The sequence below is a fragment of the Enhydra lutris genome, unplaced genomic scaffold (genome assembly GCF_002288905.1).
Source record: "Enhydra lutris kenyoni isolate GAN:26980312 unplaced genomic scaffold, ASM228890v2 scaffoldscaffold58, whole genome shotgun sequence".
NCBI classification, from domain to species: Eukaryota; Metazoa; Chordata; class Mammalia; order Carnivora; family Mustelidae; genus Enhydra; species Enhydra lutris.
The window spans coordinates 6,098,106-6,111,677 of NW_019154142.1; the positions used below are offsets into that span (position 1 = coordinate 6,098,106).

Below are 13,572 nucleotides of genomic sequence, written 5' to 3' on the forward strand. Positions count from 1 at the left end.
TTTGGGCACCTGAGTAGCTCAGTCAGTTAAGCGTCTGACTTCCACTCAGGTCATAATTTCAGGGTTTATGATGATGTGGTCATCAGGCTCCCTGCTCAGCGGGGAGACTGTTTCTCCCTCTTCTTCTGCCCCTCCCCTCTGCTTGTGCATGCTCTCTCTCTCAAATAAATAAAATATTTAAAATTTTTTAAAAATTTAAAATAAATTGCATTTTAAAATTGAATGCATTTCAAAAAGTCATATAAATGAGAACAAAGGTTTGAGAATTCAACACAATTTTAAATGTCACATGACCTTATTTCAGCTTTAACAAAATCCTTAATTTTGATAGGTTAAACATTTCAGCTTCAAAATTAAAAAAATATATTGTTTTCTAGCCCTTCAAAAAAAAAATCACATATAAATGCTTTATAGTATGGCAGAAGTAGAAATTATAGTTGCCAGATTTTAAAAAACATGATACCCAGGTATATTTGAATTTCAGATAAAAGAATAATTTCTATGTGTAGTACAAGTTTATACTAAAAAAATTATTCATTATCTGAAATGCAAATATAACTGGAACCCACATTCTTATTTTTTAAGTCTGGCAACCCTACCCGAGGTGGACTTATTAGCAGGGAAAATTAATTAAGCATTCAACTCCAGAATCTGGGGAGAAAGCACAACAAAATAAACCAAAAGAATGTAGAAACAAAAGTAAAGGCAAAAATTAACAAAATAGGAAAAGAAGACAAAAACAGTAGACCTAATTTTATTTTTTATTTTTATGTTTTTTAAATTTTATTTTATTTTTTCAGTGTTCCAAGGTTCATTGTTTATGCACCACACCCAGTGCTCCATGCAATACATGCCCTCCTTAATACACACCATCAGCCCTCCCAACCCCCCACCCCCCCTCCCCTCCAAAACCCTCAGTTTGCTTCTCAGAGTTCATAGTCTCTCGTGGTTCATCTCCCCCTCTGATTTTGGAGTAGACCTAATTTTAAAAAATGAAAAGTCAGTCCACTGGCAAGTGTAATAAAATAGGCAAACTTCTAACAAATCTAATTAGATAAAAAGAAAAAGCAAATAATATTTGAAAAAAATGAGTATACAATCAAATTTTAAAAACAGGTTGTTTTAAATTATAGGAACTTTATACTAATAAGTTTTAAAGCCAAGATAAAAAGGATATTCAAAATATGAATTACTGAGATTTACCTAGGAAAAACTATAAAATCTGAACAAACAAAAAAGACAGAGGGGAATTACAAATCACTACTAATCTACCTTAGTTGATTCGCTAATTCTTATGTTGCTTAAAATTTTCATATCAGAGGGGCATCTGGGTGGCTCAGTTCATTAAGTGTCAGACTCTTGATTTCAGCTCAGCTCATAATCTCAGGGTTGTGAGACTGAGGCCCCCATCACATGGTGCTCAGAACAGAGTCCGCTTGGGATTCTCTTTCTCCCTCTCCTTCTGTCCCATCCCCGACTCCCACTCTAAATAAATAAATAAAATCTTAAAGAAAAAATCTTCTAAATCATAGAAAAAGAGCAATACTTCCTAGCTCATTTTGGAACTTGCATAGCTCTTATATAAAAATTCAACAAAAATGGTGTAAGAAAATTATAGATTAGTTTCATTTTTGTACCTTTATAGAAAGTTGTTCATTATATCGTGTTTTGGAGGGAAAAAAGAGGTTTCTTGTTGAATAGTCTTGTAAAATATTATCCCATTGATATTTATATTGGTTGGATATACTTTGAAAAAAGGGTCTGGAAGGGTACACATAAAATTGTTGAGTGTTTTAAAGACATACTGTTATGGAGTAGACATTATTCAAGATGTGAACTCAGAGGGATATGAGAAACTGATGTTTTAATTAATTAGTACAAGAACTGACCTTTTGTGGATTGTTTAAGGTGGTGGTGGGTATTATGGAGGGCACGTATTGCATGGAACACTGGGTGTGGCGCATAAACAATGAATTCTGTTACGCTGAAAAGAAATAAATTAAAAAATGTGGGGAAAAGGCATGTTATAGCCTCAATATTATTCAAGATGCATTATTTTAATTTATTTTTACTTAATTTTTAGTCTTTCATCAAAATGTTTTTAATACTATTCTCCACACTGAATAATATTTGTAGAATGAAGATAGAATTAAAGAGAAGAGAAGGCACTTGGGAGATACAAAGCACTTTTGTCCTGTGTTTCTCAAAGAAAACTTCATCCTACAACCAGGCAGCACAGAAGAAGCAGCTAAATATCGAGAAAAGATCTACTACTTTTCAAGTCCTGAGGCTAAAGAGAAGTTTCTGGAGCATCCTGAGGAGTATGTGGCTCATAAAGAACCATTAAAGGTGAAAACAATATGACTACCCAGTCCTAATGATTGCTTCTGAGTGCTTTTTCAAGGACTTACTGCCAACCTTCATCGTTTTACTTAATAGTGAAGTCCCCAATCTGATATAACAACATGGCGAAAATATCTAAGTTCCAAGAACAACTTCTTGAAAAATAAATAAGATAATTAGCTTTTTTTGATTTTGGCAGTAATGACTTGTGTCAAACCAACACATACTGTCTTTTTAGCTGAAGTAAAAAGAGACAGCTGCATTTATTGCTTGCTACCTTAAGAGCCAGCTGGGTTAAGTGGGCAATTTCATAGGCACAGAAAATAGAATAATGATCACTAGCAGCTGGCGAGGGGTAAGGGGGACGGGAGGTGGGAAGAGAATGGAGTTATTGTTTAATGGGTACAGAATTTCAGTGTGGGATGATGAAAAAGTTTTGGAAACAGATAGTGGTGATGGTTGTACAACATTGTGAATGTACTTAATGCCACTGATTTATACACTTAAAAATGGCTAAAATGAATATACTCAAAACTATTGAATTATATATGTTAAAAGGGTGCATTTTATGGTATTTAAGTATACCATCTCAATAAAATATTTGAATTTAAACTGAAAAGATGGTTAAAATGGTAAATTTTATGTTATGTGTATTTTAATACCATAATAAAAGAACACATTGTGGTAATATTTTATCCATTTTAAAAATAAAGTACACACATAATTGCACCAGTTTTAGACAAAAACCTTCATTTTTTAAATTTTACTTTCACCCTCTTCCACATGGGTGTATATTCTTTCCAGGGTACGTAATATTTTATAATCTGCTTTTTCACTTAACATTTATCAATGAAAGCTTATATTTTTCTACATAGTCCTCTGATGCTCCAACAGTTTCATAAACCATTTTAACATCTAATTGTTATACATTTTTCACAGTATTTTCATTGGGGATCATTGTCATTGTGGATATGATATAATACTTAGGAAATCTTCGGGCATGTCATTCTTTGTTTCTCTTGAATTCTTTTATTAGTATAATTCCTGAGCATGGGATTACAAGATCAAAATAAACTAATCACAATACATAGTCACTTACACTTTTGAGAACACCAATGCTTTCTTTTTTTTTTTTTCCCCAATGAAGTAGGGTCCACACCCAATGTGGGGCTTGAACTCACAACCCTGAGATCAAGGGTTGCATGTCCTACTGACTGAGCCAACCAGTGCCCCTAATTCCAAAGCTTTCTTAAACAGAACATATAGAACACAATTTAAATGCTTCTGAATAATTTGGGCTATTTTCATGAACTTCAATTTTTATATGGTGCCCCAGAGGACTACTGAAATATGTGTATGGTTGTCCCTTCTGACACTATTGGTGTTGTGAAGGGATAATTCAGTTTTAGGGAGAACAACTAATAAGCCTTATGTTTTCTAAATTACTCAAAACTTCCTTGTCTTCACTCTCCTCCTACCCTACCTCTCCCCAATCCACCCCCTGTGGCAGGCTCCTCCAATAAGAATATGCCTTATTGGCCCCCATGGTTCTGGCAAAACTGTCTGCGGAAGACAGTTAGCGGAAAAATGGGGCATTTTCCACATTCAGTTTGAAGAATTTCTTCAAGAGAAACTAATGCTCAAAACCGAAAAGAAAATTGGAACTGAATTTGAGGAAGATTCTGATGAAGAACGGTTTGCAAAACAAGAACTTGAAGAACTTGCAATTCAGGCCAATGTCAAGATTGAAGAAGAAAATACAAAGAAGCTGGTAGTAACATTAATACTCTCTTTGCAAATAATTATGCTTACTGGTATTACTTTTGGGAAGTAGGATATAAGAAGTATAAAACTAAAGTTTCTAGGAGGAAGAAAAAAAATTAGCCCCCATATGTCATCCTCCCCATATGGTAAATACATATCTAACTGCTCATCTAGAATACAAAATGCTAAGTTTTACATGACTCCAAGAAAAATCTGAATAGCTGGGGCGCCTGGGTGGCTCAGTGGGTTGAGCCGCTGCCTTCGGCTCAGGTCATGATCTTAGAGTCCTGGGATCGAGCCCCGCATCGGGCTCTCTGCTCAGCAGGAAGCCTGCTTCCTCCTCTCTCTCTGCCTGCCTCTCTGCCTGCTTGTGATCTCTCTGTCAAATAAATAAATAAAAATCTTTAAAAAAAATATATAAAAAAAAATCTGAATAGCTTTGCCTGACAAGACTGTCACACAACATTTATCTGGGACTCTGCTATTTGATATGTCTGATGTAGACTATAAGGTCTTCCTTAATTTTGTTCTCTGGTTTTTTTTAATCAAATACCATAAAAATCTGTCCCAGCACCAGCAGAGATCTCAATATATTAATTTCTAATGATGCATTGTAAGACATTTTATATACTCTTCGATGGTTTCTTTCTGGGATTGTAAAGAGAAAGTTCTTAATTCTAACTCATTTTTAACCATTTCTGATATAGTAAGACCCGACCCTTTCCTTCTCAAATGATCCCTTGTAAATAGACCCAGATGTAACATTATATTCCAGATGACTGCCTGGCTGGCCCATCCTTTAATTAGGATCTAGGTTGAAGAATTATAAGATAAATGAAAAAAATTAGTTAAGCTTCATGTGTGTGTGATATAAATTGAACAAAAAAAGTGAAGAGACAGATATCCTGAGTCCATGTTTGAAAATCAGTCATGCTAATCTCTAGTAACTGCTCTTAGCTACAATATGTAACTTAATATTTTAAACTATATTAAATACTGATTTAAAGAAAAAAGTTTAAGTTTTAAAATGTTAACAAGCAGCCGTATTAAAAATAACCAAGAAGTTCTTGTCCTAATCAACTATGTAATAGACTATTATTTATTAATACAGAATTTTTGAATTTTTTTTGTTTTCTGATTTTTGTTTTTAGCCTACAGATGTACAATTTACAGAAGAAGAAGAAGCAATCAAATTAAATCTAACGGAAAATGAGCCATTACCTCCTGAAATTCTTGAAACAATTCTTTCTGAGTGGTGGCTTAGGGAACCAATACGGTATCTAATTTTTTATAGAATTATACAATTGTTGACTTTTATTTGTTTTATTCTTTTTTTTTTTAATTTTATTTATTTATTTGACAGACAGAGATCACAAGTAGGCAGAGAGGCAGGCAGAGAGAGAGGAAGGGAAGCAGGCTCCCTGCTGAGCAGAGAGCCCGATGTGGGACTCGATCCCAGGACCCTGGGATCATGACCTGAGCCGAAGGCAGTGGCTTAACCCACTGAGCCACCCAGGCGCCCTATTTGTTTTATTCTTAAGTTAAAAATGTAATCCAGCATAAATTTAATATTTTTCTTTTACTTATAAACTAGTGATTCTACACATTATGAACATTTGAGGAATTAATTTAAAAATACTGATGCCAGGGGCCCTCCTCCCCCAAAAGAACTGAATCAAAATTTTTAGCAGTGTGAGATTGAGACCCAGGCATTTGTATTTTTGAGAGTGCCCCAGATGATTCTACTGTGTCGTCATGGTTGACTATCCATATTCTAAATCCATGTACACTGATGGTGGGCTGGACTTTTTTCCTTGGAGTCTTTCAATAATTACAGTTAAGACCACTTAATAACTGTCCACAGCGTTATCCCTTTCTTAAAATCCAGGAACAAGCTTGACCTCAGACAGGACAAATTTAAGAATCTCCATGACATCAGAATTTAAAACTTCATTGTAATTTCCTAATCAGAATGTTTGCTTTGGTATCTGTCAGAAGAAAAGAGAAATGATACTTATTATAGTATCAATAATAGCAATGCTTATATGGAACTTCCTGCGTGCCGGATACTGTTCTACTATATTTTATTCACATTAGCTTACTTGATTCTTACAACTACCCAGTGGAATAGAAACTTTTATTATCTCACTTTGGAGATGAAGGAACTATATTATCGAGAATTCAGGTAACTGGCCAGTCCCAGTGCTCCTCTGGGCAGTCTTTTACCTAGTCCATGGCCCAAACGACTGAGTGAGGTTATTGGCCACCAACTTTAATTTTAACTTCCTGTTGCTTAAATTGGCTCGTTAGTTGTGGTAAACTCAGGCAGGTCGACTGCAACAATGTAGTCACGCAGGCCTTCTGGGTGGCTCCCTCTCTTAAGCATCTGACTCTTGATTTCAGCTCAGGTCATGATCTTGGTATCATGGGATTAAGCCTTTCTTCAGGCTTGGGGCTTAGCATGGAGTCTGCTTGTCCCTTTCCTTCTGCCCCTTCCCCTGCTCATGCTCTCTCTTTCTCAAATAAATAAATAAATCTTTAAAAAAACAAAACAACAATAAAAAAACCAATGTAGTCATTCATGGGTTATTCTTCATTAATTTAGCTCCTGACCTCACACCATACATTAACTTTTTTTTAAAAAGCATATGAGTTGAATAATTAAAAGTAAAACAGTGAGGGATACCTGGGTGTCTCAGTCGATTGGGTATCTGCCTTCAGCTCAGGTCATGGTCTCATGGGATAGAACCCAGCATCAGGCTCCCTGCTCAGCGGGGAGTCTGTTTCTCCCTCTCCTTGTTCTCTCTCTCTCTCTCTCTCTCTCTCTCTAAAGAAAAAAAAAAGTTAAAAAAGTGAAATTGTAAAAAGTCTAAATAAAATAGTTAAGTATTATGCAACCATTAAAATGTTTTAAAATGAAGAATTTGTAATAGCATGAGCAATGTTATTATATAACATTAAGTTTAAAAAGACAAAGTTATTTATAATAGCAAGATGACACATGAGGAACAAGCTGGAAAGAAATGAAACAAAATGTCAGTAATCTCTAGGATGTGAAATTATGGATAATATTGCCCTTTTTCATTTTTTCTCTATTTCCCAATTTTTCTAAAGTAAGATTTATTTCTTTTATAATCAGGGGGGAAAAATCAACACATTTTTAAAGGGCTATTGCATGAGTCCTGGAGAGAGATAATACGATATCTGTATCTATATAAATAGATATTATAAGATATAAGGTGAACTAAAGTGTAATGGTAGAAATGAAAATAGAAATGATAGAAATGGGTATAGAAGAGGACATGCCAGGGTTTAGCTCTTATATGTGTGAAGCAAGAGGGGGTTGGGGGCCAGTCCAAGTGTCTCTGAAGTTTGACACCTGAATACCAGTGAGTCAGAAGCAAGAGCAGTATGAAAGGGTAACAGTGAGTCTAATTTCTGACAGTGTGATGTGTATATAATTCTTGAAGGTCACTTCAATGAATAAATTAAGCAGCTTTTTGAAAACTCTGAAATGAAACTGAAAAGAGAAGTTGGGTATGGAGGTAGAGATTTAGAAGGCATTGACAAAGAAGGGACAGCTGGAACAGTAGGCATGAAATTGTTCTTCAATGACGAGACAATGCTGAAGGCATCTCTAAAGAAAAAGGCGTACATCTTACAGCCAAAATATAAAAATTTGCCCACTTAATACTATAAGAAATATTTTAAAATGTCAGAGAAGGACTCAAACTGTGAAATGTTCATAAAAGTCCCATGAGGAAGAAAACATGTTTAAATATAAATACCAAAAACAAGCCAAATTTTAGATAAACAGGATATATTCTCATTCAAAAGGGAACCAATATTGACTCTTTGAAATAAATAAAACCAAGTTCTTAATGCCTGATTGTTTAATGATAAAAATGTAGTCACATTCCAGTTATTTTTCTGATCCTTATAGTTTCTTCATACCTGGGCAAGTTTTACAATTCTATTTGAACATAGTCATCTTATACATATAAGCCATATGCATACATTAGTAATTATCATTGATCATAAGGGGACCCAGGGAAGGGGGTACAAACTGTCTCATGAAAGGAAATATCACTAGAAGAAAAACTACACAAAGTGGATTCCCACAAGAGCTGGGCTGGCCAAAGCCACCTTTACCTAAGGGTGAAGTCATTAGGCAGGGCATTCCTCCCAAGCAGAGAACTTACTTTCTCTTAACTTTTCATCAAATATTAAGACTAAATTTAAAAGAACTTATCTATAATATAAGCATAAATATAAAATATTAACATTTTAAATAAATTCAACACATTTGGGAGAAGACACACCATGTTTACACAAGTAGAAATATCACAAGAAATAAAAGATACCACAATAAACTTTTGAAACTATTTATTGCACATCTTATATAAAGTTGTGATTTATTAATATTTTTTCATTTTAAATCAATATTTGTAATATAATATTTTAAGCAAATAAATTATGAAATTTCTATCAAGTTCCACAGGTTTTATATTAGATGGATTCCCACGGTATCCTGAGGAGGCTCTGTTTCTGGGAGAACGTGGATTTTTCCCAGATGCTGCTGTTTTTATACAAGTTGATGATCAAGATATTTCTAATCGACTCCTTCCTTCCCAAATCGAAAAGTGGAAAGAGAAACAAAAGAAAAAATTAGAACGGAAAAATCTCATCAAAGAACTGAAGGCAAAAATCAAGGTATGTATCCAGTAAAAATATATGGGAATAAATTTGTTCAGCATCTATTCAAATTATAATGGTCTTCACAAAAATGTAGTTTTCTGATTTTAATACCACAGTCAATATGAAAACACTTTTAATCAAATATTAATACTATTTATAATTAAATAGTTAAAAATTATTTGAGGCCTCTGTGATTTGCAATATGTTAATGCTTTTCTGTCCTAGGCAAATAAAATTAAAGACAGTGGCAGCACTAACATATCCCTGTATCAGACATAGGACCAAAGTGGGAGGGGCAACATAAGACTTAAACTTTTCAGTGGCTTTTTCACTAGTTCCTGGAATGACGATGCCATCCATCAAGATCTAGATAATAGTTTAGGACATCTTTTCTAAAACTGAAATCGGAGGTGTATTACATAAAATGTTCAAAAGTGTCATAGGGAATCCAGCAATTCCAATTCTAGGAACTTATCCAACAGAAATGAAAACAGGTCCACACAAAGATTTATATACAAATGTTCATAACAGCATTATTCATAACAGCCAAAAAGGGAAAAACACCCAATAGCCACAGCTGATGAATGGATAGATGAAATGTGGTAGATAGTATATCCTGGGATCCCACCCAAGATGGTGTTATAAGAGCCTCTTGATTTCATCTCCTCCCACACACACAGCTACATGAAGCAATTCCCGCTGAAAGAAATCCAGAAATTAGCTGAGCAACTCATACATATCTGACAAATTAGAAAATACCCGTATCACCTACATCAAAAAAGTTGCTACCCGAGAGTCCAGCTTCCAATCCATCTATCCAGTGTGTGATCCTCCCCTTTAGGACAGTGACAGGTTGTGGCACATGCTCAATGACTGGGAGCCACTGAGAACAAAGAAAGTAGCTTAAACAATCACGAAGGTTTGAGAGACAGCCAAGAACTCAGTCCAAGCTGATTGATAAGTTTCATCTCCTACACAAAACCACTCTGTGAAGACTAGGAGTTGTGGCTTCTTTACTTAATGAGCAGAAACTAACACAGAGTCAAAGAAAATGAAGAAAGAAAAGAGGAAATAGAGCTTACTGAAACAAAGATAAGTGATTTACCTGACAAAGAGTTCAAAATAATGTTCATAAGATGCTCACAGTGTCAGGAGCACAATGCATGAACAAAGTAAGAATTTCAAGAAAGAGAGAGAAAATATAAGAAAGTATCAAACAGAAATCACAGAGCTGAAGAACACAGTAACTGAACTGAAAAATTCAGTAGAGATGTTCAATAGCAGACTAGACACATAGATCAATGGAACAGAACAGAGAGCCCGGAAATAACCCTATGGCTATACTGTCAATTAATTTATAAGAAAGAAGTCAAAGATATATGATGGAGGACAGATAATCTCTTCAGTAGATGCTGGGAGAACTGGACTGCTACATGCAAAAGAAATGAAACTGGGTACCTTATTGTGTACTATCCATAAAAATCAACTCAAAATGGATTAAAGACTTGAACATAAGACCTGAAACCAGGGGTGCCTGGGTGGCTCAGTGGGTTAAAGCCTCTGCCTTCGGCTCAGGTCATGATCTCAGGGTCCTGGGATTGAGCCCCACATCGGGCTCTCTGCTGAGCAGGGAGCCTGTTTCCTCCTCTCTCTCTCTGCCTGCCTCTCTGCCTGCTTGTGATTTCTCTCTGTGTGTGTCAAATAAATAAAATCTTTAAAAAAAAAAAAAAAAAGACCTGAAACCATAAAACTTCTAAAAGAAAACAGGGGGTAAGCTCCTTGACATTGGTCTTGGCAATTATTTTTTTAGAGTTGACGTCAAAAGCGAAAGTCAACAAATGGGGACTACATCAAACTAAAAGGCTTTCGCACAACAAAGGAAGCCATCAAGGAAAACCCACAAAATATGAAGACCTTATACAGCTCAATAGCAACAAAAAAAAAAAAAAAAAAAAATCTAATTAAAAAAATAGATTAAAATCTGAAAAAAATTCAGAGGATCTGAATAGACATTTTTCCAAAGAAGACATACAAAGGGAGAAGAGGTACATGGAAAAAGTACTCCGTATCACTAATCATCAGGGAAATGCAAATCAAAACCACAATAAGATGTCACTTTACGCTTGTTAGAACGGCTGTCATCAAAAGACAAAGGATAACAAATGTTGGCTAGACTGTGGAGAAAAGGAGACATTTTGCACTGTTGGTGGGAATGCAAACTGGTGCAACCACGGAGGAAAACAGTGTGGAAGTTCCTAAAAAATGTATAAATATGAACTACCATATGATCCAGCAATCCTACTTCTGGGTATGTATCCAAAGGAAATGAAAACAGGATATGGAGGAGATATCTGCACCCTCAAGTTCATTGCAGTAGCATTTACAATAGCCAAAATATGGAAGCAACATGTCAATGGATGAATGGATAAAAAAGATGTTGTATTTGTCTGTTTAGTGGGACATAATTCAACAATGAGAAAGAAGGAAATCCTGCCATTTGCAACATGGATGGACCTTGAGGATATTAAGTTTAGTGAAATTAGCCAGAGAGGGAAAAACAAATAGTAAATGGTATCATTTATATGTGGAATCTAAAACAAATTCAAACTCATAGAAACAGAGAGTAGAAAAGTGGTTGCCAGGGACTGCGGGGTGTGGGAAACAGGGAGAAGGTGGTAACGGGTACAAACTTTCAGCTATAAAATGAATAAGATCTGAAGATCTAATGTATAACATGGTGACTATAGTTGATATTATCATCATGCTGTATAATCAAAATTTGCTAAGAGAATAGAACTTAAATGTTGTCACTAAAAAAAAAAAAAAGTAAATATTGAGGTGATGGATGTGTTCATTAATTGCGTGGAAAGAGTCCTTTCACAATGTATGTCTATATCAAACCGTCACAAGATATACTTTAAATATCTTACAATTTTACAAAGCCGGATGAATGAATGAATGTGTGGTATATCCATAAAATGGATACTATTCAGTAGTTGAAAAGAACAAACTATTGATAACACTCTACAACATGGATGAAAATCATTATGCTTAATGGAAGAAGCCAAGTCAAAAAAAAAAAAAAAATAGTGCACACTATGTGTTTTGCTCCATTTATAAGATATGTCCTGAAAGGGCAAATCTGTAGATCTAGACTAGGGCAAAAAGATTGAGGCTTTCAAATCTGTAACTAGGAAGGCAAAGATGGGACATGAGAGCAGCATTAAAGAATGTGAAGGGCTTTCATGCTGAAGGGAGCTTGTAGTGTTCCGAATGGCCACAGGGAATGAACTACTGTTGGTAGGAGGAAGGTACAGGGAGATGTATTTCGTTACTAGTGAGAGTTTCCAAAAACGACACAAAACAAAAGAACAAAACCAAGATTGGAACATTGAGCTATTTGTCAATAAATAAGCTAATCAATTAACTCCAGCTCTGAGAGATATTATGACTTAAATTATTTAATAGGTTGTTAGGCTGTATTGTATTAGTATGATAAAAGATTACTAATTTCAACAAATTGTTTCCAAGTGCTTCCCTATTTCTCCATGTACATAATCTACCTCTTTACCAAGGCAAACAAATAAATAATAAATTCAAAAAGGTGTTCTAATGTTTGTAGAAAGAATGGCTGCCCCCATGTGCTGTTTATCCTCTGGAAGGAAATAGCTAATGAGAAGTTCCAGAAGTACAGGATGTAGTAGCATAAGTACCACCATCACGAGATTTTCTGGAAAGTTTACCATCCTTCCCTCCAAATGCTATTCCCACTTTGGGAAAAAATATATTTACTAATACATAAAAAGTAATTTCATCATTATCCATTAAAATGTTTAAATGTCTCTTTCTATGACAGGATGATATGATTTCTAAAAGAAGGGCTGAACTTCTAGCAGAGAGAGAAAAAAGACATAAAGTGGAGGTAAGTAAATAAAATGCTTGCTTTTTTCAAAAAGGCAGAATATCCATACTATAATATTTATATATTATATATATTTTTTACATATCGACAGCATAAAATAAAAAGATGTTTAGAAAAAGTCTTGAAGGAAGTACCCAGAGTTTATGTCTGAGTAGTAAGATTATGTATCACTTTTTTGCTTTATATTTTTTGGTATTCCATAATTACTTACAAGGACCCTTCATTATTTTTATAATCAGAAAAATGAACATTTTTTTAAAGGAAGGAAAACCACTGAAGAAGTCTAAAAAATCGAATTCAAAATATAGTACTACATTAAACTATGTTTCTTTTGGATTTTCATTTCTGCCTTTCACACTTGCAACCCATGCCCGCAGGAAGGCAGTCTGGGCGTCTGGGATTGAGGTCTAGACAGGGAGTCTGGGAAGCTTTGCTGGCCCTAAAGTAAAGATTATGTCGAGATAAAGAATGGAACAAGGCAGAACCTGTGAACTCTCAGACTTATATATTGTGCAAGGATACTCCGTATAGTTCCTTTTCTCCATCTGCGGATTCTTCAAAAAGATAAACCTTGAAGATCATGGATTTTGTTTTGTTTGGAGAGGAGCTGATCCCGAAATGACCGCGCCGACACCAGTGCTGCAGCCAAGCCTACTCGGGTGCAGAATTTAAAGAGATGTGACTAGACATGCTAGTTCTAAGAAGTTACTGGCGGCTCGTATTTATGCAGTCAGTTTACATGTAACCCCTGTAATACACAAGGCAAACAGTAAGAGGGTTCCTGCCTTCCGCCATTTCCTTCTGGCATAAAGCACCCTGTACCATCTTTTCAAAACTGACTCTCC

At 35.1% G+C, this 13,572-nt stretch overlaps 1 protein-coding gene across 1 annotated transcript in view; it reads left to right on the forward strand.

The window, feature by feature from the left end:
• Nucleotides 1-13,572, forward strand: part of LOC111158237 (adenylate kinase 9) — a 117,443-nt gene that overhangs the window by 74,137 nt on the left and 29,734 nt on the right. The window contains 5 exon segments of the mRNA XM_022520156.1: nt 2,137-2,349; nt 3,854-4,117; nt 5,259-5,383; nt 8,601-8,820; nt 12,662-12,727. Of these exon segments, the coding sequence (XP_022375864.1) occupies nt 2,137-2,349; nt 3,854-4,117; nt 5,259-5,383; nt 8,601-8,820; nt 12,662-12,727 (888 nt within the window).